The sequence below is a fragment of the Orcinus orca genome, chromosome 5 (assembly GCF_937001465.1).
Source record: "Orcinus orca chromosome 5, mOrcOrc1.1, whole genome shotgun sequence".
NCBI classification, from domain to species: domain Eukaryota; kingdom Metazoa; phylum Chordata; class Mammalia; order Artiodactyla; family Delphinidae; genus Orcinus; species Orcinus orca.
In genome coordinates this window covers 101,479,662-101,505,906 of record NC_064563.1, presented here as the reverse complement: position 1 = coordinate 101,505,906, position 26,245 = coordinate 101,479,662, and the positions used below count along the sequence as shown (strand labels likewise).

General features: G+C 43.2%; 1 protein-coding gene across 1 annotated transcript; it reads left to right on the top strand.

Annotated features, from left to right (window-relative positions):
* Positions 1 to 1,143: 1,143 nt before the first annotated feature.
* On the top strand, positions 1,144 to 25,491 carry NIT2 (nitrilase family member 2). Its single transcript, XM_049709857.1, has 11 exons — positions 1,144 to 1,246; positions 3,526 to 3,876; positions 8,979 to 9,097; positions 10,657 to 10,777; positions 12,407 to 12,495; positions 17,048 to 17,141; positions 17,658 to 17,732; positions 18,826 to 18,904; positions 20,648 to 20,746; positions 23,424 to 23,479; positions 23,826 to 25,491. Exons 1-11 carry the CDS (start codon positions 1,144 to 1,146, stop codon positions 23,915 to 23,917), a joined length of 1,278 nt encoding a protein of 425 aa, XP_049565814.1. The 3' UTR covers positions 23,918 to 25,491.
* Positions 25,492 to 26,245: the final 754 nt, after the last annotated feature.

Below are 26,245 nucleotides of genomic sequence, written 5' to 3'. Positions count from 1 at the left end.
TCTGTGCTCTCAAAGAGAGCTCTCTTGCTCTTTCTTCTTCCTACAGGAACACTAATCCCATGATGAGGGCCCCATCCTCATGATTTCATCTAACCCTAAGTACCTCCCCAAGGCCCTGTCTCCAAATCACACTAGTGATTAGGGTTTCATCATATGAATTGTAGGGGTACACAAACATTGCCTGTGACAGTATTTTTTATCATGAACAGTGTTGGATTTTTGTCAAAAGTTGTTTGCATCTGTGGAGATAGTCATGTGGCTTTTCTCCTTTATTAAAGGTTTATTCCATTAATTGGTTTTCATATGTTAAACCAACCTTCTATTCCTGGGGTAAATCCCAGTTGGTCATAGTGTGATCCTCACAACAGTCTTAGGCTATGTGTGATATTACCCCATATTATGGGTGAAGAAATAAAGGCACAAAGAGGATAACTATTTCTAAGATATATAGCAAATAAGTGTTAGAGCCAGGATTTAAAACCAGACCATCCAATTCCAGAGTTCATGCTCATGACTGATAGGCTATGCCTGACTTCTTTGCTGGGGTCTGGAAACAGTAGGCCAGAGCTAGGGGCCTCTATCAGGTCACTGCTCACTTTTCTCTCTTCAGGTCACCAGCTTCACTCCATAGGTACCTTTCTAGTCCATGTAGGTATTTTAAGTTGCTATCCCTATGCTGCTAATAACTTGCCCAAAGTTACATGGCCTTTCGGTGATGAAGCAAAGTTTTTAACTCTGGTCTTCTGATTTGTAGACAATTGCATCAGAAATTTAGAAGCAGTTATACATACATTTACATACACACACCACCCCTCTCCTTCGACTCTCACCCTGTGCAAAGCTCTAAACCCAATATGATAATTCCCAAGTTTGAGTCTTTTGTTTTTTGTAGTATCAAACATTCTTGTAGGATCTCATCCACTCTTAAAGTTTCTTCTCTTTTTCTGGTGCAGATGATTCCAATTCTTCCTCCTGATTTTCAGTCCTTCATCTCTCTTAGTCATTTGTATACCTGCCTCACCCCCAAAATTGAACTCATGTTCCCCCAGACTAACTTCCCTAATACTACGAAGGATTGACTAGAGGGTAAGATGCTGGTGGAAAGGAGACCAGTTATGAGTTGCCTGTAGTAGTCTTCCCAAAATGAGGAAGACCTTGCTGTGGATGGTGGTCGTGGGGACAGAAAAAGGGGCAGCAATCAAGGGGTGCTTCAGGAGAATAAGAAGCGCCCTGTCGCTAGCCAGAGGTTGGGGGTAAAAGACTTGAAAGACACAGAAGTGACCTAGATTTTTGGGAGGAGGGGATGGGGAGCAGAGGGAACTGGAAAACAGTATAAAGGGTGGTGCCTGTGAGTGAAAGAGGAAAGTGCGGATGAGAAGCTCTTTTAGAGGGGATAAATTTAGTTTCAGACAGTTGAGTTTGAACTGGTATCAAGACATGTAAATAGAGATGGCTGGAGATGGTGGAATAGGTCCTCTGGAGTAAAAATGGAAATCTGATCAGTACCAGCCCGGACATGGACATTAGAGCGGTGAGACATGGTTGGCAACAGCAGAATTTTAGCTAGGTTTTTAGAGATCCATCTAGTGTAGTGATTTTCCTCTTCGGCTGCTTTTCAAATGTCTGATGAAAGGGAATATGGAAACACACAGGCAGAGCTGCTGCGGTTGAAGGGGCAGGGAGTGGAGTGGTGGAAGGGCTGCACAAACTCAGCTCACCTGCCTCTCTCCTTCTGCCTCTAAATCCTTTTGTATTACACATGATGACAAGGTCCTGAGAGTGAGGTGATTTGCCCTAGGTGTTAACATAAAATAAGTGGCAGAGCCAGAACTGGAACCCAGCATCTAGCTTTTCTATTATGCCCAGAAACTTCTAAGGGAAAGTGCAAAAACAGTTTTCATTTTTATTACTTTCCTCTTCTCTAGAATCCGGGTTGGCAGTTTCCCTGCATGGGATGTAAGGAACACAGCACCCACCGGTTCTTGGGCTTGATGGTCTTCTCCTGCCTCTTGGATGGCTCTTTCCCAGGCTTCACAGGCCCCTCTTCTGCCTGTGCCTCTCACAGTCCACTTGAGTTGTTGTCATTTGCATTCAGAGCTCCATCTTGGTCTAAACTTCTGATGATTCCTAAATCAGTCTCCAGGCTGGGCATCTGAGCTTGAGGCTTATGTCCAACCGCCTACTGGGCATCTCTACCTGGATGTTCCAATAACATGTCCAGCCATGTTTGGAACCACTGTTGGATACAACTTTATGCCAATAAACTTCCAAGTCTAAATGAACGGTGACTTTTTTTTTTTTTTTTACAGATTGTAAGAGGCTAATATTGAATAAGGAACCTCAAAAGGCTATAAGTATAGCAGAATTTAAAAGGTTATTAAAGATCTTTCTGCTGCCAAGCCAGGTCCAGATAGTCTGTTAAAGCTTCAAAAACCCCATAATTGCTATGCATTTCCCCTTGAGTTTACTATGAAAGTGTTAAAATTTAAACTTTTAAAAAGTCTTAAAATAGTACCATGAACAGCTATATATCCTCCTCCTAGATTTAATAATTAACATTTTGCCATATTTGTTTTATCTCTATATAAGCACATTTTCAAGTCAGACATTCTGACACTTCACCCCTAAATACTTCAGCACGCATCTCCTCAGAGTGAAGACAATGTCTGGCATAATCACAGTTATCACACAAAATTCATTAAAGCATCAAATATCCAGTTCATATTTAAATGTCCCTAATTGTCCCCAGAATGTTTTTTATAGTGTCCTTTTAAAAACTAAGATACATTTCAATATAGTTTATTCCAGAGTATTAAGAATAGCAAACTTTATTCGTCTTATGATCTTTGATCCCCAAGCCTGACAAAAGCACAAACACAAAAATCAGAAAGCAATCCTGACTAATAAATGCAAGTATCCTGAAACATTAGCAGATTTCAGCATATTAGAGGACTGAATTGTTGTTGAGGATATTCTGTCTGAACCCAGTTTCTCTTTTCCCCTCCCCAATCACGTAGCAGCCTTGTAGTCCAATCCCACTGTTGTCTTGAGTGCCTAAATTAACCTAGATAATTCTATCCTCGTCACGGCGACTTGTTCAAATAGCCCAAGGCAATCAGCCTCTGGTATTTCCCCTGGCCACAGAGGTGATGCAACTGGCAAGAGGCTCAGTTCTTTCGCTGAGAATCGAAGAGGCCGGTTGTTAAACATTGACTAGTGCACCACCCGGATTTTGGTCGTCCCTTACCTTTCGAGGATCTGACTACAAGGATGTTACATAAACAGCGGGCAATTAATAGGTGTTTGGGGCTTGCTGGAAAGAAAACACCCTCTCCGCGGAGACAGCGGGCCAGGAGGCGAGGCGGGGCGAGGCGAGGCGAGGCGGGGCGGGGCGGGGCGAGGCGCGGCGGGGCGCGGCGGGGCGGGGGCGGATCCTCGGACGCTGCGGCATCGCCCCTCGCGGCGCCGGCGCGGTGGCCCACAGACCTCCGCTCAGGCTCCGGTGCCAGTGGTGCTTCCCGGCAGAGCCATGGCCAGTAAGTAGCGCTGCGGCCCGAGCTCGGGCTGGAGGGAGGTTTCGGGCGCGGCGCCGGCGGACGGTCTCGCCGGCTCAGCCCCTAGCCTCCGCGTCGTGTCCCCGCCGCGCCCATGGCCTTCCTTGCTCCAGTGGCTGCGGGGCTGGGGGCCCGAGCGGCGAGGCCGGTGGGCGCGGGCAGGGCGGGGAGGGGAGGCCGCGGAGCACGGCGCGGCGCACGTCGGGAATTCCGGGCTTCCGGGAGGGCCGGAGGGGCCGCGGGAGCGTTGGGCCTGCGTGCCGGAAGGGCCCGCGCGTTACCTCCCACTGGGCTTGTGTGAAACGGAAGGCAGAGATTCCAGGTGCGTTCCGGGCGCCCCTACTCCAGATTCACCTGCGCGGGAAAGGGCGGGGGCGGGTGCTCATTTAAAATGCCACTTCCGCACCCTCCCTGTGGTTCTTGCCTGTTTCTCACTGCTGCCCCCGCTCAGCGACCCGAAGACTGTGCACTTTCAGTAATTATGATACTTCTTCAAATGTGAAACTTTGTCCCGTGGGATTCTTGGAGACTGTTGCTAGGTTTTAGACTGAGGTTTTTTTTACATCTTTATTGGAGTATAATTGCTTTACAATGGTGTGTTAGTTTCTGCTTTATAACAAAGTGAATCAGTTATACACATACATATGTTCCCATATCTCGTCCCTCTTGCGTCTCCCTCCCTCCCACCCTCCCTATCCCACCCCTCTAGGTGGTCACAAAGCACGGAGCTGGTCTCTCTGTGCTATGCGGCTGCTTCCCACTAGCTATCTATTTTATGTTTGGTAGTGTATATATGTCCATGCCACTCTCTCGCTTTGTCACAGCTTACCCTACCCCCTCCCCATATCCTCAAGTCCATTCTCTAGTAGGTCGGTGTCTTTTTTCCTGTCTTACCCCTAGGTTCTTCATGACTTTTTTTTTTCTTAAATTCCCTATATATATGTTAGCATACGGTATTTGTCTTTCTCTTTCTGACTTACTTCACTCTGTATGACAGACTCTAGGTCCATCCACCTCATTACAAATAGCTCAAGTTCGTTTCTTTTTATGGCTGAGTAATATTCTATTGTATATATGTGCCACATCTTCTTTATCCATTCATCTGATGATGGACACTTAGGTTGTTTCCATCTCTGGGCTATTGTAAATAGAGCTGCAGTGAACATTTTGGTACATGACTCTTTTTGAATTTTGGTTTTCTCAGGGTATATGCCCAGTAGTGGGATTGCTGGGTCATATGGTAGTTCTATTTGTAGTTTTTTAAGGAACCTCCATACTGTTCTCCATAGTGACTGTACCGATTCACGCTCCCACCAACAGTGCAAGAGTGTTCCCTTTTCTCCACACCCTCTCCAGCATTTATTGTTTCTAGATTTTTTGATGATGGCCATTCTGACTGGTGTGAGATGATATCTCATTGTAGTTTTGATTTGCATTTCTCTAATGATTAATGATGTTGAGCATTCTTTCATGTATTTGTTGGCAATCTGTATATCTTCTTTGGAGAAATGTCTATTTAGGTCTTCTGCCCATTTTTGGATTGGGTTCTTTGTTTTTTTATTGAGCTGCATGAGCTGCTTATAAATTTTGGAGATTAATCCTATGTCAGTTGCTTCATTTGCAAATATTTTCTCCCATTCTGAGGGTTGTCTTTTGGTCTTGTTTATGGTTTCCTTTGCTGTGCAAAACTTTGAAGTTTCATTAGGTCCCATTTGTTTATTTTTGTCTTTATTTCCGTTTCTCTAGGAGGTGGGTCAAAAAGGATCTTGCTGTGATTTATGTCATAGAGTGTTCTGCCTATGTTTTCCTCTAAGAGTTTGATAGTTTCTGGCCTTACAGTTAAGTCTTTAATCCATTTTGAGCTTATTTTTGTGTATGGTGTTAGGGAGTGATCTAATCTCATACTTTTACATGTACCTGTCCAGTTTTCCCAGCACCACTTATTGAAGAGGCTGTCCTTTCTCCACTGTACATTCCTGCCTCCTTTATCAAAGATAAGGTGACAATATGTGCGTGGGTTTATCTCTGGGCTTTCTATCCTGTTCCATTGATCTATCTTTCTGTTTTTGTGCCAGTACCATACTGTCTTGATTACTGTAGCTTTGTAGTATAGTCTGAAGTCAGGGAGCCTGATTCTTCCAGCTCCGTTTTTCATTCTCAAGATTGCTTTGGCTATTTGGGGTCTTTTGTGTTTCCATACAAATTGTGAAATTTTTTGTTCTAGTTCTGTGAAAAATGCCAGTGGTAGTTTGATTTAGTTTTGAACGTGAGTTTTGCAAAGGCACCAACCCTGATTATTTGTAATTTGAGTCCTGTCAGGTGAAAATGAAGCACCTGTTTTCTTTGATTTTTGCTTTTGTGGTAAGAGGACTGATTAATTTGCTCCACAGTGAGCCCCCCTCACACCCACTGCAGAATGCCCACTTCTCTTGGGGGAAAAAAAAAAAAAAACTGGGCAAGTTTTTTCTGCACCTGGACCTTGAGCTTTCAGGTTAGGTATTACATGTTACTTACACATCCCCATTCTGGATCAGCCCCAGGGATGAGTTTCTAGCTGTGTTTGTTCCCAGATCTTTGCCTGATTCTTTTACATGAGGCAGTGGAGTGCTCTAGGCTCAAAGTCTGGAGACCGGGATTATTACAGCCTTAGCTCAGCCCATGTCAACAAGTCATTTGATCTCTCTGGACCTCAGTTTCCTGTCCTTTAAAATGGACATTTTTAAGAAATAAATGTTATTTTGAAACCCTTAAAAAAAAAAGAAATAAAATGGACATAAACTGTTCCTACCAAGGGCTAGTGAGGCTCCCTCAAGATGGTAAGTTTTGTGGACGTGCTCTCTGTTTTTCATTTCAACCTCCTGGAGCGCAGTGCAAGTTGGTGGCTGAATGAACCCTCAGGATCAGGGTATAGAAGTCCTTTTAGGGACTTGCCTGGTGGCGCAGTGGTTAAGAATCCACCTGCCATTGCAGGGGACACAGATTCGATCCCTGGTCCAGGAAGATCCCACATGCCGTGGATCAGCTAAGCCCGTGCGCCACAACTACTAAAGCCCCCTTGCCTAGAGCCCATGCTCCGCAACGAGAGAAGACCCTGCTCGCTGCAACTAGAGGAAACCTGTGCAGAGCAAAGAAGACCCAATGCAGTCAAAAAAGAAAAAAAAAAAGTCCTTTTACACACCTCCCTCTGAGTGTGACTGTCTCTTTCAGAAGAGGCTGATGGACTTGAGAGCTGTGGTTCTTGGTGGGGTTGAGGGTGGTATTGATCTGACCCCCTTGAGGAATGTTTTCAAGTTACATGACCTCAGCCCCACCCACCCAAAAACAAACAAGGTGCTCATTCTGTCTACAGTCCAGATTTTGGCTTGCTTCTGGCTGTGCCACTCACTTTGTTGACTGGCTTCGTGCAGCTTTCCCTCTGCAAGCTTCTTGTTTCCTCATCTACGAGATACTGTTAATGATACCTCACAGATGCTTCCATGTGTAAAGGACCTGCCTGTTCCTTCTGCTGTTTCCATGTTGGTCCCTTCAGTTAAGATATTTTATCCTTTGTTCCCCTTGGTAAGTCCTTAATTTTTAGAATACAATGAATATTAGTATAGCCAGGGACCTGACACTGAAAAGTAGTTTCATTTTACTGCTGAGGAGATGAAGTGACTAGTATCTTGTCCTCAGCCTCAGGGAACTCCCCAGTGGTGGAATTGTCCGGCTTCAGCCCCCCTGTGGAGCGGGTACTTGCAGCATGTCGGGCAGTCCCAAGCCTGGTGCAGGACAGCTGCCTTTCTGGGTGTGATGGCCGAGAAAGGAAGCCATCAACAGAACCATGGTGGACTTCATCTTACCCTCCTTCAGAAGCAGAGACAAACCCAGCTTCTAAGTTATAGTGGAGACCTTTAGTTGGTCTGTGATGTTTTAGTGACAGCTCAGGCTGTTTGCCCCAAAGTAATTATCCCAGCTTTTGTTTCCTGTTTGGTTTTCATCCAGTCTTTGAAACTATTTGACAAACTGCATTCCGGGTTAAATTTAGTTCCTCTCAGTATATTTAGGAGAAACCAAGGAATGGAACATCTGAGTTTTCCTACTTTTGGGGTTAACCCTGAGCCAAACAGGCCTTCATCAAAGGCTAGGGTCTGTCAGTGTTGCCTCTCTGGGGATGTTTTTACAGCTACAGGAGAGATCCAGAGAGAGAAGTCACTAATGGTGGGATTTCAGACTCCACAGCAGAGGCCAGGTAGGGAAGCGAGGCCACGCCATTACTGATAATTCCTGAAGTTTTGCAAAACTTTGTGGGTTACGACATGGTTTGGAACCTTTAATGTAGCCTTTCGTCAGACCATAAGCAAAAACTGTCAGTCAGGGTCCAGGCAGGACTCAGAAACCACACCAGTCACTTGAACAGGAAAAGAATTCATATAAAGGACTATTAACCAGTAAAAGGTGATTACTGTAAGAGCTAAAAGAGAACTCTATAGGAAAAGCAAATGTAGGGTGTGGCTACTACCTCAAGGAAGGAGTAAGCCTGGAGGAGCCACTAACCTGCTTGCCCCAAGGCTGACAGCAGGTCTGGTTGGCAGAGCTGGCCACATAATACGTGGGACTGAGTCTCCAGTGAAAATGTGGACCCGCTTGTTCAGATAGCAGGAAAAAACGCTGTTCGGTTTTCCTTCCACAGTGTTTCTCTCAACCTCTCATGGTATTTTTTCATTTGCTACTTAATGTTGTGCTCCTTTGGGCACGGGAATATTCATGGGGTGAGTGCAGACCTGCCCAGGGGCCCTGCCCTGTGACTAGGCACATGTGCAGCCCACTGGTTGCCAGGCTCCCCCTCTACCTGCAGCTGGACCAGTGCACTGTGTCCCAGCTGGTGACGGGGACTTCGAGACAGGCATGTCCACTTCCCATGGGCCTGCTGCCCGAACTCACGGTGGAGCAGACTTCCAAAGGGATTTCACCTGCTACGCTGGGAGGTGCTCAGCGTCTGGACTGGGGATAGACTGGAGGCTGGAGGTCACATAATAAGGGATAGTCGTGTACTCAGACCTAGTCTTCTTTCTTCAAGCCACATTCTCACTTGTAAGGCAGAAGCTGGCCCTGCCTGCTTCACTTCAGATTCTTGTGCCTGGAATGGGCTTTGCCCACGGATGTGCTCTGTCTCAGGGTTGCTCAACCTCAGCGTTATTGACATTTAGGACTGGATAATTCTTTGTTGTCAGGGACTGTCCTGTGCATTATGGCATGTTTGGCAGTGTCCCTGACCTCTGCCCACTAGATGCCAGTAGTACTGCATTAGCTGTGACCATCAACAATGTCTCCAGACATTGCCAGATGCCTTGGGGGGCAAAATTAACCTTCCATTGAGAAATGCTGCTCTGTGTGATTCAGCAGTCAGATCTTCTGACAGCTGTTTTCTTTTATCTTCATCCTCAGCTTTCCGCTTGGCCCTCATCCAGCTTCAAGTTTCTTCTGTCAAATCAGATAACCTCACTCGAGCCTGTGGCCTTATCTGGGAGGCAGCAAAGCAAGGAGCCAAAATAGTTTCTCTGCCAGTAAGTATGGAGGCAGCCACCCCTTTCTGGGAACTGTTGTCCCAGCAGAATAATGTCCGCTAGCTCTGGTTGTCCTTCTGTGTCCTGGGGTCCAGCAAGGTCCTGTGGGGCCCCAGGATTGCTCCATGCTTGTCTGGAAGATGACCCTAGCAAGAGTCTTTGTGATAAGATGTGCCTGCATGCTTACAGGTTTTTAATTTAGGTCACCTACTCTGTTCAGAAGCCTAGTAGGCTGAGGGACTTAACCTAAAGCTAAAATACTCAGTGCCTCAGATATTTACGTTCTTTCCTTGTGTACTTTAGTCTTTACAGGACCAGGACATATTGATTTTAGCGCTAAGCTTCCAGCATTTAAAAAAATTGTTGAAAGTTGTTGAAAACTGAAAATTGTTAGAGACATTTAGGAAGTCTGTGGTATCTTCCAAAGTGTGGTAAGCCAGTAGGACTCTGCATCTGTCTCCTACGTCATCTCTTTTAGAACAGAATCAGCTGAAGATTGCGCCACATTTGTTTGTCAGCAAATACAGGGTCAGCCCCAGAGAAGGTCCTGCACGTGTCAGGACATGCATCTACTGGCAGAGGCCTGCTGGGGTCAGTGGGAGAACTATTCCCGACCACCCACTACCCCACTATGGGGAGGAGGCAGCCGTTTGCAAACCCTGGAGAATTTTCAGGGCTACCTTATATTTTATTTTAGGCTCCAGGCCATTACAACGTGGCCAGTGAGTAGGAATCTTCAACAAGGGAGCTCGAGATCTTAATTTTGCACCATGGGACTCACCTGTACTTGCATCTGATAACGGGTTCTTGTTGGTTTAAGTTGCTAGGGGTAAAAGAGTCTAAAGGCCAGGAGTGAAAGCACTTGAATTCCCCTCTACCTAACACGTGTTTTGTACAAGTTGGTGATCCTCGGCCTTGAGTTTCCTAGCACAGTGCCTGGTGCACAGGCAATCTCAGTAAATACGAAATGAATGAACTAGAGTCGAAATCTAGTAGTTTTGCTTTTCTTTTATCACAGAGCTGTTGAGACATATTCAGGGGAGTGAGAGATTTTGCAGGATCAGAATGACAGTGCTGGAAGGGAACTTAGAAATAGATCATTTTATACATGAGGAAACACCCTAACCTCTGTGGCTTTCAAAGCTTCTGTATTTTTAAAAAACACAGGCTTTATTACTTTGCATAGTTAATGATATAGTACTGAGACTATGGAGTCATCCTAACGCCCAAAGTCCTATGTGTAAGCCCAGTGGTAGTGGGGCCTGGGTGCCCAAGGCTGGGAAGGCGTAGTTCTGTGGACTCAGGGAGAGGCAAGTGCGGTCTTTTGCCAAGGTGACCAGGATCTGGGATAGCATGCTGACTTGTCTCCTCCAGCCCCACCTGAGTCAGGGGCTGAGTCCTGTCTGTGTCCACAGGCTCTTTAGCCCTGAGGTGTCCATGTTTTTCTTATCAGCTGTGTTTTACCCCTTTGAGAGCTATGTCTTTTTACAGCAGAACTTTAAAGTGAGTTGGGTGTTTTGGTGTTTTTTTCCCCTTTTTCTCTTCCAACATTATTCTAGGAATGCTTTAATTCTCCATATGGTACGAAATATTTTCCTGAATATGCAGAGAAAATTCCTGGTGACTCCACACAGAAGCTTTCTGAAGTAGCAAAGAAGTGCAGCATATATGTCATTGGAGGTAACTTCCTACCCTCAAGGTATAATGGCCTAAACATTAAAAACATCTGAGTAACTTTTGTTGTTGCATTTAAATCATGGAATACAAATTAGCTATCAAAAAGAATGAGGTAGGGGTTTCCCTGGTGGCACAGTGGTTGAGGGTCCGCCTGCCAATGCAGGGGACACGGGTTCGTGCCCCTGTCCGGGAAGATCCCACATGCCACGGAGCGGCTAGGCCCGTGAGCCATGGCCGCTGAGCCTGCGCGTCCAGAGCCTGTGCTCTGCAACGGGAGAGGCCACAACAGTGAGAGGCCCGCGTACCGCAAAAAAAAAAAAAGAATGAGGTAGATCTGTATTTAGGAATGCAGAAGGATCTTTGAGACACACTGTTCAGTGGAAAAAGAGCAAGTTTAATATGAAATGAACAGGTACTTCCATACAGATGAATGCCCCACACAAAAGAAGGTTGTATATTTTTATATGTATTTATGTATGTAAGACATAGTAAATACTGTAGAAGGACACACACCAAACTGATGATGATTTTCTCTGGAGAAGGAGTTGGAAGTACAGGGGCAGGTGGAAAGAGAAACCATATCTGAATGTCTTTCATTAATATAGTGTTAAGATTATTTTTTTTCCCATAAAGAGGCTGCATACATCAAAGGTAGCTTAGAGTATTAGGCTTAGTGAATTAAGTCAGACAGAGAAAGACAAATACTGAATGCTATCATTTACATGTGGAATCTAAAAAAGGAAAACAAAGGAATGTGTATAACAAAATGGAAACAGACTCACAGAGAGAACAAACTAGTGGTTACCAGTGGGGAGAGGGAAGGGGGAGGGGGAATATAAGGATGGAGGATTATGAGATATAAACTACTATGTATAAAATAAATAAGCAACAAGGATATATTGTGCAGCACGGATAAATAGAGCCATTATTTTGTAATAACTTTAAATGGAGTAAAATCTAAAAAAATACATTGAATCACAATGTTGTATACCTGAAACTAGTATAATATTGTAAATCAAGTATACTTCAATTTTAAAAAAGTAGCTTTATTTATGTGGTTTTGTTTAAATAAAGTTCTGTTTGTTTAAATAAAAATACAATAAAACTGTTTAATATAGCAAACAAAATTATTTCTCTATTATCATATAGTAAGAATTAGAAATGAATAAGAGGAGGAGAAAAGAAGGCAAAGCAAGAAGAGATAGAATTGCAGGAACCATATTCAGCAATGGAAAGACTGGCTTACATTCCCACCTCAAGACCTTTTTGGATACAGTTATGTTGCAGGGCCTGGTGAATTTAAGTTGAGCAACAGTGAATTCCCCGTGTTGCACCAATGCTTCAGATGAAGTGTTGCTCAAGATCAAAGCTGAATTCAGAAACAATTTGGTTATTTTTGAAACCTTTCTTTGGCATCTAACCTAATTATATTTCACCTACATTCTGAAGTTGGTCTCTGAAAAATCATATTCAAGAAGAAAAAAACATGATTAAATAACCCTTAGAAGATAGTAAACTTTATTGTGGACCCAAGAAGATAGTAAACTTTATCAAGCCTTTGTCCTGTTATCATAAAAGAATGCTTTATTCAGAGTGTTTTCTGTGTCTGTGTGTTTCTCCTCTCAATGAAAGGTTCCATTCCTGAAGAGGATGCTGGGAAATTATATAATACCTGTGCCGTGTTTGGGCCTGATGGAACTTTACTGGTAAAGCACAGAAAGGTAAGTAGAGAATGTGGCAAGTCTCATTGCCTCCTGAGAATTTGCTTTGAAGTTCCCAGTAACTCTCATCATATGGTACAGACATCAGGCATTTGATTAGTTGGCACAGGTGGCTGTTCTTGGCTGTTGGCATTTTGATATAAATTGTAGCCTCAGCCTATCGATTTCAGCCAAGGAAAAACCTACAGGAATTTTGATTAGGATGGTATTGAACATACAGTGATCCAACTTTGGGGAGAGCTGACATCTTTGCAGTAGAAGTGCATGCATATACATTTAGGATTGTTAAGCCTTCTTGGTAAGTTGATTCTTTTATCATTATATGTCTTTTTTTTTTTTCATTGTAGTACTCTTTGTCTTGAGGTTTAGCTCTGATATTACTATAGCCACTCTAGCCTTCTTATACTTACTGCTTGTATGGTACATCTTTTACTAATCTTTTATTTTCAGTCTACATGTCTCTTTATGTTTAAAATGCTTCTCTTGCAGACAGCATGTAGTTGGGTCTTGCTTTTTTTTCATCCTGACAATCTTTGCCTTTTAACTGGAGTGATTACTCTATTTATATTTAATGTAATTATTGATATGGTTGGATTTTAAGCAGATAGACATTTAATTATTTTTTCCCTTTGTTCCTCTTTCCTGCATTCTTTTGGGTTGAGTAGTAGTTTGCTTTTTTTTCCCTAAGTTGTTGCCCTGTGACAATATACACGCTTATATTGTCACAGTCTACTTAGTTAATAATATATTTCTTCATGTGAAATTTAAGAATCTTGCAGTTGTATAGGTCATTTCTTTATGGTATGGTTTTCATACATATTGCATCTATATACATTATGAATCCCCCAAAACACTAATTTTTAATTTAAGTAGTCATGTGTATTTTAAAGAAATTAAGAGAGAAATATTTTGTGTTTACCCAAATACTTACCATTTCTAGTGTTTTTCTTTTCTTCCTGAAGATCTTAGTTCTGTCTGGTATGTTTATCTTCAAACAAAAAGACCTCCTTTAGCATTTTTGTAGTGAGGCTCTGCTAGCTATGAATTATCTTAGTTTTTATTTATGAATATACCTTTACTTTGCCTTTATTCTTTTTTTTTTTTAAATATTTATTTGGCTGTGTCGGGTCTTAGTTGCAGCATATGGGATCTTCATTGCAGCATCTTTCGTTGTGGCACGCAGGCTCCTCTCTAGTTGTGGTGTGCAGGCTCTAGAGTGCACGGGGATTAGTTGCCCCACAGCATGTGGGATTTTATTTCCCCGACCGGGGGTCAAACCCGCGTCCCCTGCATTGGAAGGCGGATTCTTAACCACTGGACCACCAGGGAAGTCCCACCTTTATTCTTAAAAAAGATTTTTGGTGGGGCTTCCCTGGTGGCGCAGTGGTTGAGAGTCCGCCTGCCGATGCAGGGGACACGGGTTCGTGCCCCTGTCTGGGAAGATCCCACATGCCGCAGAGCGGCTGGGCCCGTGAGCCATGGCCACTGAGCCTGCGCGTCCGGAGCCTGTGCTCCCCAACGGGAGAGGCCACAACAGTGAGAGGCCCGCGTACCGCAAAAAAAAAAAAAAAGATTTTTGGTGGAATAGAATTCTGGGTTGACAGTTTTCTTTTTTTCCTCAGAAGTTTTAAAGATGTTATTATTCAGTTATCTTCTAGCCTCTTTTTTTTACCCCCGATATGAAGTTAGTGATAATTAGTATTGTTCTTCTGCATGCAATTCATGTTTTTCTCTACCTGCCTTCAAGGTCTTTTCATAATCTTTAGTTCTATTTTGACTCTTATATTCCTAGATATGGTTTTCTTTGTATTTGTCCTGCTTTGTGTTTCTTGAATCTGTAAAATTTAAGTCTTTCACTGTATTTGGGAAACTTGGGGGCATTATTTTGTTAAATATTTTTCTGTCCCATTCTCTTCTTATGGGACTCCAGTTTTGATACTGTTCACCAAACCAGGTCACCAAGGCTCTGTTTTTTATTTTTGTTTTTCAATGCTTTATCTCTGTCTTCTTCAGATTGGACATTTTCCATTGACCCATCTTCAGATTCACTGAGTCTGTCTTCTGTAATCTCCACTCTCCTGTAAATCAATCCAGTGAAATTTTAAAAAAATTCAGATGTTGAATTTTTCAGTTCTAAACTTTTCATTTCATTCTTTTTCATAGCTTTTATTCCCTACTGTATTTTCTGTTCGTTTATGCATTAAGAGCTTATTTTTCTTTACTCTCTTGAGCTTAGTTTCAATAGCTGCTTTAAAGTCTTTGATAATTATCACATCTGGGTCTTACTGGGGTCTGCTCCATTGCTGCTTTTTCTTTAAGACTTTGGGTAATATCTTTGTGTATCTAGTAATTAGGATTGTATATTGGATTGTATGTTGTTGAGATTCTAACTTCTATTACATTCCCCTGAAAAGTGTTTAATTTTTAATTTTAGCAAGTAGTTAATTTGGGCATACTCAAACACCAAACTCTTTTTCCTTTGTGAGGTGGGTAGCAACTTCAGCTGCTCTGTTCTACTGTAAAGTTGTTTAGCTTTAGCTGGGCTGCTTGGAGTTTGCCCCACACATCTTTAGTTCATTGGTTAGTCAGAGATTTGGACAGATTTTATATGTAAAATTTAGGGCTGTTCTTTGGCTTTCTCCTTTTCAGCATTTCCCCCTCACTTTCCACCTGCCATGAAACTCTATTCTCTGGTTCCTCAGCTGGTATGATTGTGTGTAGTTGTCACCACCACTCCTAGCAACAGCTGGGGCCTTGCCTCCAACTAAAAGCTGTAAACAAATGGGAAACTCACACAGCACTAGTCCCTTCTTCCAAGTGTTGACTTCTCTTCTGTTTCTGCCTGATTTTGATTATTCTCAAGTGCTTTTAAGTAGTTGTGTTTTTTATTTTGTCCAGAGTTCATAGTTATCTGTGAGAAAGCTGGTCTGATAGGAGCCACTCTGCCATTAGTGGAAGAGGACCCAGCATAGAGCTATGTTTCTTTTTTTTTTAAGTTAAGTATATTTCTTTTTAATTAATTAATTAATTAATTTTTTGGCTGTGTTGGGTCTTCGTTGCCATGCAGTCTTTCTCTAGTTGCGGAGCGTGGGGTTTACTCTTTGTTGCGTTGTGCAGGCTTCTCATCGCAATGGCTCCTCTTGTTGCAGAGCACGGGCTCTAGGTGTGTGGGTTTCAGTAGTTGTGGCGATTGAACTTATATTGTCACAGTCTCAATATAAGGGGGTGCTCAGTAGTTGTGGTGCATGGGCTTAGTTGCTCTGCGGCACCTGGGGTCTTCCTGGACCAGGGCTCAAACCCGTGTCCTCTGCATTGGCAGGTGGCTTCTTAACCACTGAGCCACCAGGGAAGTCCCAGCATTGAGCTATTAACCCAACTCTTTAAAGTGCTTGTTTTCAGAATTGAGTTTTCCAGGCCATGAATATGATATATATCTCTCTCCATTTACTTACGCTTTCTTTAATTTCTCTCAAAGTTTTTTAATAGTTTTTTGGGTATAATCTTGTATATCATTTACTAGATTTGTTCCTAATTGGCATTTCTTGATGCCCTTTCATTTTCTGTTTCTTGCTAGTGTACAGAAGTAGAACTAATTTTTAAAATATTGACCTTGTATATAGTACCCTTGCATAAACTTATTCATTCTAATAATTCATCTGTATATTTCCTTTGACATTTCTTAGGTATACAAATATATCATCTGAGAATAATGGCTTTTAATTTTTTCTTTCTAATCTTTATCCTTTTTATTCCTTTCCTTTGCCTTGTTGCTTTTGTTAGGACCTCTGGTACAGTGTTGAATAGCAGGTGTACTTACCTTGTTCTTGATCTCAATAGGAGAAGGGTTTTAATGTTTCACCATTAAATATGATGTTTCCTTAGATTTTTTTTTTTTGCAGATATTCTTTATCAGATTAAGGAGGTTCCCTTCCTAGAAGAGTTTTTCTGTTCTGTTTTTTAAATAAGAATGGATGGAGAAGTTTACCAAATGCTCATTATGCACCTCTTAGGATGATCATATGACTTTTCCCCTTTATTTTGTTCATGTGGTAAATCACATTGATTGGTTTTCTAATGTTAAATCACATTGGCTTTCCTTGAATAAATCCAATTTGGAAGTGATGTGTTTCTTTTTAATATATTGCTGCATTGGGTTTGCAAATTTTACCTATTTGTGATTGCTCACCCACTCTCCACCTCTTCTGCCAATGTATCAGTTTGATTCTGATTCTGAGAAGTCTTCATTTAGCATTTATATTGAGTAAAAAAGCTGCACATTAATTGCTTTCCATAAGAAATCTAGATGTTGATTTGCACACCACTAAGGAAACAAGGGTCTAAGACCTACAGCATCATTTTTCCAGTTCCCTGTGTTAGAAATTATTTTGATATGATGTCAGTCAGCTTGTGGGGTGGGTTGTGGGCAGATTGGGGGTGCTGTTTGTACAGTTGATCTTAGAACACCCCCATTGCTGGCCATGGAAAGATGTTTGTTATTATTGTCATGAACCCTGCAGAAAAGAGGTAACCGAATCCATTATTTGTGATGCAGCTCCATCTGTTTGACATTGATGTTCCTGGGAAAATCACATTTCAAGAATCTAAAACGTTGAGTCCTGGTGATAGTTTCTCCACATTTGATACTCGTACGTACCAGATAAATTCACCTCTTTTAGCAGTCCCTGTAGAAAAGGATCAGGTAGTCCTATGTTTTTCACTTCTCTCCCTTCCCAACCTCTTTACAAAACCTGACTGAAAGGCCAGAAGTGAGAAGGGCAGAGAATGGTCAGAGATCTAGAAAGGGGGGGCTGGATGGAGAACTGAGGGTTTGACATGGTTTTGCTCTTCCATTTGGTCACAGCCTTTTATTAGTATGATAGCTTCTGGCCTGTACCCATTAGGCCACGATTGAACACCTCCCACTTATATAAGAAGCATTCAGTTAGAACGAGTTTCTCATCTCTGCTTTGCTGTTGTAAATGATGTCTTCACGAGGTGAGGTCCAGGCAGGAATAAGCTTATACATTTTCTCCATCCATGGGCCCTGCATGAATGTATTCCCGTCAGTGTTTTGTGATCGTTAGATCTTGGAGGCTTTCCCCTGCTGCACCATGAGGGAGGAGCTTAACTTTTTGTTTGTATATTTTCTGTTTGGAAAACAGCTTACTGCAGAGTGGGCCTGGGCATCTGCTACGACATCCGCTTTGCAGAGCTGGCACAAATCTATGCACAGAGAGGTAAGGCAGCACTACAGTTATGTTGTGTAAATGCTTGGAGGTTTAATTTGGGCTGGTCTTTGTGGATAGAGGGAACCCTTGGTCAGAAAACCTGGAGGAGAGGTCTTAATTTCTCTACCTCCATATGAATTCTCAGACTTCTCCTGCATATGGACAGTATGGTTTTTTGGGGGTTGTAATTTAACACGCCACATAGCTGAGGGAGGAGCCATACTCCTAAACTAAACCTCTGCTCTACCCTTTGAGCCCTTCCTGCCACTGTGTTTGGAAAGAGTCACTCGGGGCCCAGTAGAAATGGTCTGCGTGCACATGGCTTTCACCACTTACTAGTCCTAGATGTTGGGTAGTTGAAATGTCGTCAGTGACATTTTGGTCCAGAGGAGCATGCTACCATCCTGGAGAAGCACCAAGTCAGATCAGAAGATTTGGGTTCTGGTTCCAACTCTTCCCCTTAATTGGCACAATACTTTGGGTAAATTACTTAATCTCTGGAAAAATATGCATCTCCACAGGAACAGTGTGAAGATTAAGGAGAGAGGACTTACAGAATTCCTCATATGGTACTCAACAAATATTAGCATACCTACTAGACTGCCAAAGATACTCTGATTCCAATTTATCTGTCGGTGAAAGTGAAGTGGGTGCAAACGGTTCGACTCCCTGCTCAGCAGAAGGTGGAGGCACAAGGGCTCTGGGTTGGCAGTCTCAGTTGAGTCTTAGCAATAAGTAGTAGAGCGCTACTCTGCCCCTCGTTTCAATTGACAAGCATCACAAAACATGGTCCTTGGCCATGGGAGCCGACCACATGATGCTGAGAGGAATTCGCATGACAGGTTCTCCACTTTTTTAAAGCAAAGTCACATGTTGTGGTTTTGGTTGTCAATACCACTTTTCTTGTGTGTATGTGTTTTGTGTGTGTGTGTCTAGAGGAATTTAGAGCCATACTTAATGCTGCTGACCCTGTCTGACTTGGCTGAATCTTTTTATGCTTGGGGAAGTTTGAGTTTGGTCCCTGCTGGGTAAGGAATAGAGGGAGGGGCTAGTGTGGTTGGGTGTCTACCTGCATCTGCTCTTTGGCCTTTCTCTCCCCAAGGCTGCCAGCTGTTGGTATATCCTGCAGCTTTTAATTTGACCACCGGACCAGCCCACTGGGAGTTGCTTCAGCGAGGCCGGTAAGAAAGCATCTCAAGCACACCTTCAGGAGTCTCAGTGTTTCTTTGTGGGAACATTTCCAGTTTGGTGGAAGCACCAACCTTCCCCGTAAGGAATGCTGCCTCTGACTCAGAATGCCCCGGCATCCAAATGCAGTTGAAAAAGGTGACTCTTTTCATCTTGCAGCCCAAAAGGAGGGCTTCTAGTATAGGGCACCTTCTCCTCAGAAGCCACAGCACCAGTCTCATGGATTTTGGGGACTGTGATTTTTGAATTTCGAAGAGCATTCACTGCTCTTCGAAACAGGTGGGCAGCAATTTCATTCTTCTGTGTTCAGGCATGGATTGGTGTCTCTGATACAGTTGCCAGCAACTTTTACAGAGAATTGGAGACCCACGGAATGTATGTGTCCGAAGCCAAGGAAAAGGCAGGGGTTATTTTAGCCTGACAGCCCTAGGGAGAGACTTGTGGTCTGCACTCTGTGGACCCTGTGCTGCTCAGATTGGGTGTTTATCCTACTCCATCCTCCATAGTGTCCTGCTGGTCTTGGCACTGTGCCAAGAAACTCATCCTCAGTTCTCGCTCTTCTAACTTCTAAGTCCTGAGCGTTGCACAGCTATGTTGTGCGTGTCACAGTTGCTGTTTCCCTGGTCCCCTGAGGCTGAGGAGTGGTGAAGGGAAGATGGCAGAGGTGCGTGTAACATGGAAGGGGAAAGGAGCGTGACTGTGTAAAGTGTTCTGCAAAACAAATGCTGGTCAGAGATGACAGTTTTTTTCATTAAAAGATTTTTAAAGTGAGGTGTTATATACTTACAGAAAAGTGTACTAGTTTTAAGTTTACAGGTTAGTGAGTTTTTACATATGTATTCACCTATGACCAAGATCAACATCTTGAACATTTCTAGTGCCTTGCAGTGCTCCCTTTTGCTCCTTCCCAGTCGATACTCTCTTCTCTCCGCCCAGGGGTAGCCACTAGCTCATGTCTGGAGATGATGGTAATTTTTATTGGAAGGGGATCTAGAAGTGTTTGGCTGGTTGCGTGATGGAAGGCGGGGTAGGGGTACGTGATACCCATGAGTATTAATAAACGCTGCCTTGTTGAAAGGAAGAAAAGCTTGGGAGAGACTGGGATGGTCTGGCATGAATCTGTTGATTGAGCCCAGAGGGCTCTGGGTCAGGTGGCTTTGGTGCACCCGGGCTGCCACCCGAAATTCTTGCCTAATTTGAGACAATGGGGCTGCCACATTGGCATGGAAGGGCCCTGCAGCCCTGCAAGGTGTGTTGTCCCAGAGCAAGGCCAGTCCGTTCTCTCTGGCCACCTTGACTGCATTAACCAGAGAAGCTCTGCTCTTTACACGTTACAGGTTGGCTCAGGCCGGGGTTTCTCGGCTTTGGCAGCACTGACATCTTGGGCTGGATGACTCTTTGGTGTAGGGGCTGCCCTGTGCATTGCAGGGTGTTTAGCAGCACCCCTGGCCTCTACCCACTAGATGCCAATAGCAATCCTTTAGTCATGACAGTCAAAAATGTCTCCGGACACTGGCACATGTCCCCTGGTGGGCAGAATGCTCTACTCGAGAACTGGCTTACGCAATAAGATCTTTTTTGAAGAGAGGGTTCTGTGGCTTTGGATGTTTCTTCCACATCTGAGCCAGCCTGTCCTATCCTAGTTTTTGAAATAAGGATCTGTACACTTAGGATAAAAAGTCACAGATCTATGTAATCACTGTATAATTTACCTCTTTTCTGTCCATTAACTACAGCGCTGTTGATAATCAGGTGTACGTGGCCACGGCATCTCCTGCCCGGGATGACAAAGCCTCCTATGTTGCCTGGGGACACAGCACCGTTGTGAGTCCTTGGTGAGTTGGCTACACAGGGACAGGCTCACGAGGAGCTCGGGAGATGGCACTTGGGCAAGTGGGTTGTCTGATTCCTGCCTGGTCCCGCCCCTCCCTCCACCCCCATCTCCCCACATGCCTGCCAGGTCTCCAGGTCTCTCAGTGAGAGAAGCTTCCACTTGAAAACCATGTGAGAGAGAAACGGTCCTGCTCTCCTGACTGAGTGCTTGGCCTCAGCCCTCTTCTGAGTTTCTAAGTGACTTTTAATGTCAACCAAACTTGGAAACAAGGCAGCAGTCACGGGTGGGTGGTTTTAGTAAAAGAGGCTCCCAAACTCTTGGCTTTTGGTTAAAATTTAGACTGGGTCAATGGTCCTAGGGCAGGAATGAGTTGCAGGTTGAGGATTTGCTCCCTGCATAATGATTAGAGGAGAGTGGAGGATGGGATGAATTAAGGGGAGCTGTGAACTTATCCTCTGTGAGAGGGAAAAGCATTTTATTACTTAGCGAAACCAGCATGGAAGTCTGCCCAGATACATATACATATGTTAATAGACATATCTTACTGGCATTTGTATAGTTTACATAGTACTTTCACACACATAATCTCAGTGTGAACTCTCAGGGACTTATCTTTATTTAGCCCAGTTTATAGATGGTAGACTTGAAGTTTACAGGATAAAGTGGCTAGAACTGGTGTTTGGATCCAAGACTTTTGAATTCAGAACTGAGATTTATTCCATACTACTTCTCATATGTCTGTATGATTACAGACACATAAGCACACACACACAGATATGCATTTCTACAATTTCAGGATAAATAAACCAGTAACAAGGCTGCAAAGGCTTAAACGTCACTGTGGGGTTCCTAAAGTTTCTCTCTGCTGACTTTACAGGACCCACAGATTAAAGTGCGTGGTGGGGAAGGCCTTGGAAGATGTGACCAGCGAGAGTCCCAGTGAGCCTCTTGCACGCTAGGATTTGGGAGGCATTGAAAGACTGGAAGGATTGAGTTGGCTTCAGAATTAAACTTGACTCAAGTTCCTCTGCAGATGTTAGTGATCAGCTTCCTGACCTTTTGGGCAGCTCTGCTCCCCAGCTGGTTCTCCTAATGAACTCTGTTACTGATCAAGCTGGCTGCTCTGACACAAAGTAGTTGTATAAGATTTACCTTTATTTCTTCCTTTTTAGAATCCCCCCTGTTCGGTTTGGGAGCCCTCTGGCTTATATCAGCGTTGGTATAGGCGCCTGGGGTTAACATAGAGGTTTTTTTTTGTTTTTTTTTTTTAACATAGAGATCTTTGAATGCCAGGGCAAATGGGAAAGAAATAGAAGAGACTAGAAAAGGATTCAGTTAAATGGCATTAATGATGGTGTTTGTAGCTCATTGTGCCAAAAATTTGTGGCCATCTGGTAGATGGAACCAATTATTATGTCAGATTGTTTGTTGTATCAGATTACTTTGTTTTGTGCTTTGGAGAAATTTCATTTCACAGATATGTTTCTGAAGCTGTTTTGGGCCAAGAGCCTCAGCACAGGAAAGAGTTTTCCAAATCAGCTTTTCCTCAGATTTATGGAGTGTTGCTGTTCCCAGTGTGGGGTTCCTGCCAGGGCATGGTTCTACCATTTCTACCCAGGCCCCATAGGTTGAAACCTTTCCCTCAAACCCTGAAAGCCATTAACATAGGGATCCAGGGATCACAGGCATGAAACCAGAGATCCAGGCAGATCTGGGCCCTGCCCAGGCCTAGTCTCACCATCCGCATGGTTGGGTAGCAGCCTTGGGAGGTGTGAAGAAAAGAGCCAGACTCCCCTTGTAAAGGGGTCTTGAATGTACTCACGAGGAGACAGATGGAGCTTCCTGTTGGTTATAGGTGTCTCTATTCCCAGATGTTTACATCCGTCGACAGAAATAATAAATAATCTATAATAGGAATAGAAAAGAGTTTTATTCAAGCCAAACTGAGGGCTGTAGCCTTTGAGACAGCCTCTCACATAGCTCTGAAGAACTATTCTGAAGAAGCATGGTTTGTGGCACAGTTTTATATCTTGTCAGAACAAGGAATGTCAAACACAACAGGTGTACATTCTTTCAAGATTTCAAAAAAAAAGATCAGCAAGTATGGCCTTGGTGCTTGGGAAGGGAGCCTTATATAGAAAGAGTATTAGCATTGATGTCTCAGGAAGGGAGGCATTTATTTCCATCTTCAGAACGAACATTCTTTCCTTCTGGACAGTGCACCCTTTTCTTTAATAGTTAAAGCAGATGTACAATGTATGTGTGATAGGCCACAAGGCAGGCTGTTCCAGTTAGCATAAAGTTTAAGTTAAATGATGTATAAGCCAGAATGACTTCCCCATACCTCATTATGTGGAAATTTCTTCCATCACATCTTAGAATAATTACCATTCCCTAGCAGTTTGTGGGTTACAAAATACACTCCATAATTTTCTCACCAAGTCCTCACAGAGCTCATATTTCCACTTTATGGATTAGGAAATGGAGATTCCAGATGACTTGCCACAAGGCCACACAGCTACTTCAATGGTAGAACAGGAATTTATGCCCCTACCTTCTTGTTTTAAATCTCAGATTCCTTCCCCTTTGGCCTGTGAGATGGGGAGGAAAAACAGAGAGACCCTGAATATCAGCAAACATCAGAGAATCCACTCATTCTTCCCCTGAATCTTTTTCAGGGGGGAGGTCCTCGTCAAAGCTGGCACTGAAGAAATGATCGTGTATTCAGACATAGGTAAGATTAGCTCTGGCACAGTTTAGGTCTCTGGTGTCCCCATTCTCTGAGGCCAGATTCCATAGCTGTGAAACCCTGTCACCTGGAGGGGCTCCTTTATGCCCCACCCTCCTCATTTATCCTTGGTTCTCTGGCCAAGCCCTGGGGCTGTATCTCAGCCTGAGTTTTCTTGGTTTGGTTTGAAATGACTACAGGGGCATTGCCAGGCTGTCTGTGCCTCCAGACAAGGCCTGTGAGCAAATTACTTGCTGAGGCTCTGGTTGTTTACATAGTGTTTGGGGAAGAAATTCCCGTCGGTCGGTAAGGAATTACATCTTACTAATAGTGCACTTTTCTGTTTTTGCAGACCTGAAGAAGTTGGCTGAAATACGCCAGCAAATCCCCGTTTTTAGCCAGAAGCGCTCAGACCTCTATGCAGTGGAGGCGAAAAAGCCCTAATGTTTATGTTTCCAACGTGTCATGAAACAGGAAGATATGTTTCTACAACATAATCAACTCCCTTCTGAATTCTTTAATGGAGATTCTTTTTTGTTTTTTTTTAATTTCAGCCTTTTCCCTTCCTGGATAGGGAAGCTCTCTGTTGAGATGGTGGAGCATCAACTGATGCTGGTATTCTCCACACCATATTAAATAGTCAAAAAGGACTCAGGCTGGCATAGATGAGCAGAAGGCAAGGGAATGGCTGTAAGTCTTCCATATTCAAGTTATCTCAAAGCAATTAGTAAAAGTATCAGATCTTGGTATCCTTAATGGTTGATTGACCAGATATGAATATATCTGTGTCATGAACTTCTTATCTGATTGTTGGAGTTGGAATCCATTACGTAGAAAACTTGTTCTTTGAGCAGTACCTTAAAGTTACATTTTTGGTCTGTGAGTAGCTATGGAAAGCAAGGTGATGGATCCTTGGTGTTGGCTAGAGGAGATGGCAGCACCTTTCCTAGCAGCCTTTGGGCTCTTCAAATTCAGGAAGGAGCTAACTATTTAAGACCCCCTTAGTTTTAGGGGAAACATTGTTTCAATAATGAGCCCCCTGGGAGAATGGCAGTAGCATAATTTGGTCAAGGTAACTAAAGTGTGAGTCTCTGCAAAAGATTTTCTTGATCGGGGTGAGTGTCTTTTTCTTTTCTCCCTAGTAACACTTATAGCTTGATAAAGGTAAGTTTTTAGCCCAGTGGTTTTCAGAATCCTTTTACATAATTAAAAATTAAGAATTCCATTGAGGTTTATGTATGTTATAGCTAGTGGTGGGTTGGTAAATGTTTAATGACCAGCTGTCTGAGAAGAAGTCGATTTTGTAGTAGCATTTGCCAATTTCCATGGTGTACTTACTGCCAAATTCAAGCTATCAGTGTAACACTTCTAAACACAGAGCTGGGAATAGATGTGCTCGATTGGCTCTTGTGAGCTGGTGCAATTCTACTCTAGCACACCACTGTTTACATATATATAGATATTTGCCATAGTGGAAAATAAAATTTAAAACAAAAGAATACATGAACACGCATCCCATTATCTATAAGAATGATGACATTATCATGTGTAGTTTAACCAGCACTGTATACGCAGAAGTGTTGTACAGTGAAAAAGGCAAATGACTTTTTAAAAATAAGTGTATAATTTGGCAAAATTTGACATGTATGTACATGAAACCACTTCAATCAAGATAATGAATATACCCACCACCCCTAAAAGCTTCTTTGTGCTCTTTTATAATCTCTCTGGCTACTCCTCACATCCTCAGGCAAACACTGATCAGCTTTGTCACTACAGATTAGTTTGAATTTTCCAAAATTACCCAAAAGTGGAATCATACTATAGTTTTTTGTGTCTTCTTTCACTCACCATAATTATTTGGAGATTCATCCGTGTGTGTGCTTCAGTAATTCATTCCTTTTTTATTGAGTTAATAGTCCATTGTATGGATGTACTGGAATTTATCCATTTACCTGTTGATAGACATTTGAATTGTTTCCAGTTTTGGGCTATTACAAATAAAGCTGCTAGCTACATTTTGTACATGTTGTTCATTTCTCTTGAGTAATGTCCAGGAGTGGAATGGGGGAGTCTTGCATGTATTTCACTGCCAGTGCCATTTTACTTAGCAGTCTGTCAGAGTCCTAGGTGCTCCACATCCTCATCAGCACTTGGTATGATAAGCTTTTAAAATTTTAACGATTTTAATATGCATGTAATGTTATTTCATTATAGCTTTTTCTTTTATTTTTTTTGGCGGAACGTGGGCCTCTCACTGTTGTGGCCTCTCCCGTTGCGGAGCACAGGCTCCGGACGTGCAGGCTCAGCGGCCATGGCTCATGGGCCCAGCCGCTCTGCGGCATGTAGGATCTTCCCAGACTGGGACACGAACCCGTGTCCCCTGCATCGGCAGGTGGACTCTCAACCACTGCGCCACCAGGGAAGCCCTCATTATAGCTTTAATTTGTATTTTCCTAATGACTAAGGTTGCTGAAGCATCTTTTCACGTGCTCCTTTGCTGTCTGTATATCCTCTTTGGTGAAGTGTCTTTGCGTATCTTTTTCCCCTATTTTTATGGGGTTATTTATCCTCTTATTGATTAGTAAGCGGTCTTTATATATTCTAGATAAAAGTTCTTTGTTAGGTTTTAATTTTTACAAATATATTCTCTAAGTTTGAGGGAAAAAAGTCTTCATTTTCTATTTTTTTTTTTCCGGTACGCGGGCCTCTCACTGTTGTGGCGTCTCCCGTTGTGGAGCCCAGGCTCCGGACGCGCAGGCTCAGCGGCCA

What these genes read in the sequence shown, in the direction of transcription:
- NIT2 (XM_049709857.1), top strand. Translation starts at nt 1,144, where the DNA reads ATGAGGAAGACCTTGCTGTGGATGGTGGTCGTGGGGACAGAAAAAGGG. An exon ending in CGCCCTGTCGCTAGCCAGAG is followed by an intron (nt 1,247 to 3,525) that starts GTTGGGGGTAAA and finishes GCTTCCCGGCAG; the next exon opens with AGCCATGGCCAGTAAGTAGC. An exon ending in TACTGGTAAAGCACAGAAAG is followed by an intron (nt 12,496 to 17,047) that starts GTAAGTAGAGAA and finishes TTTGTGATGCAG; the next exon opens with CTCCATCTGTTTGACATTGA.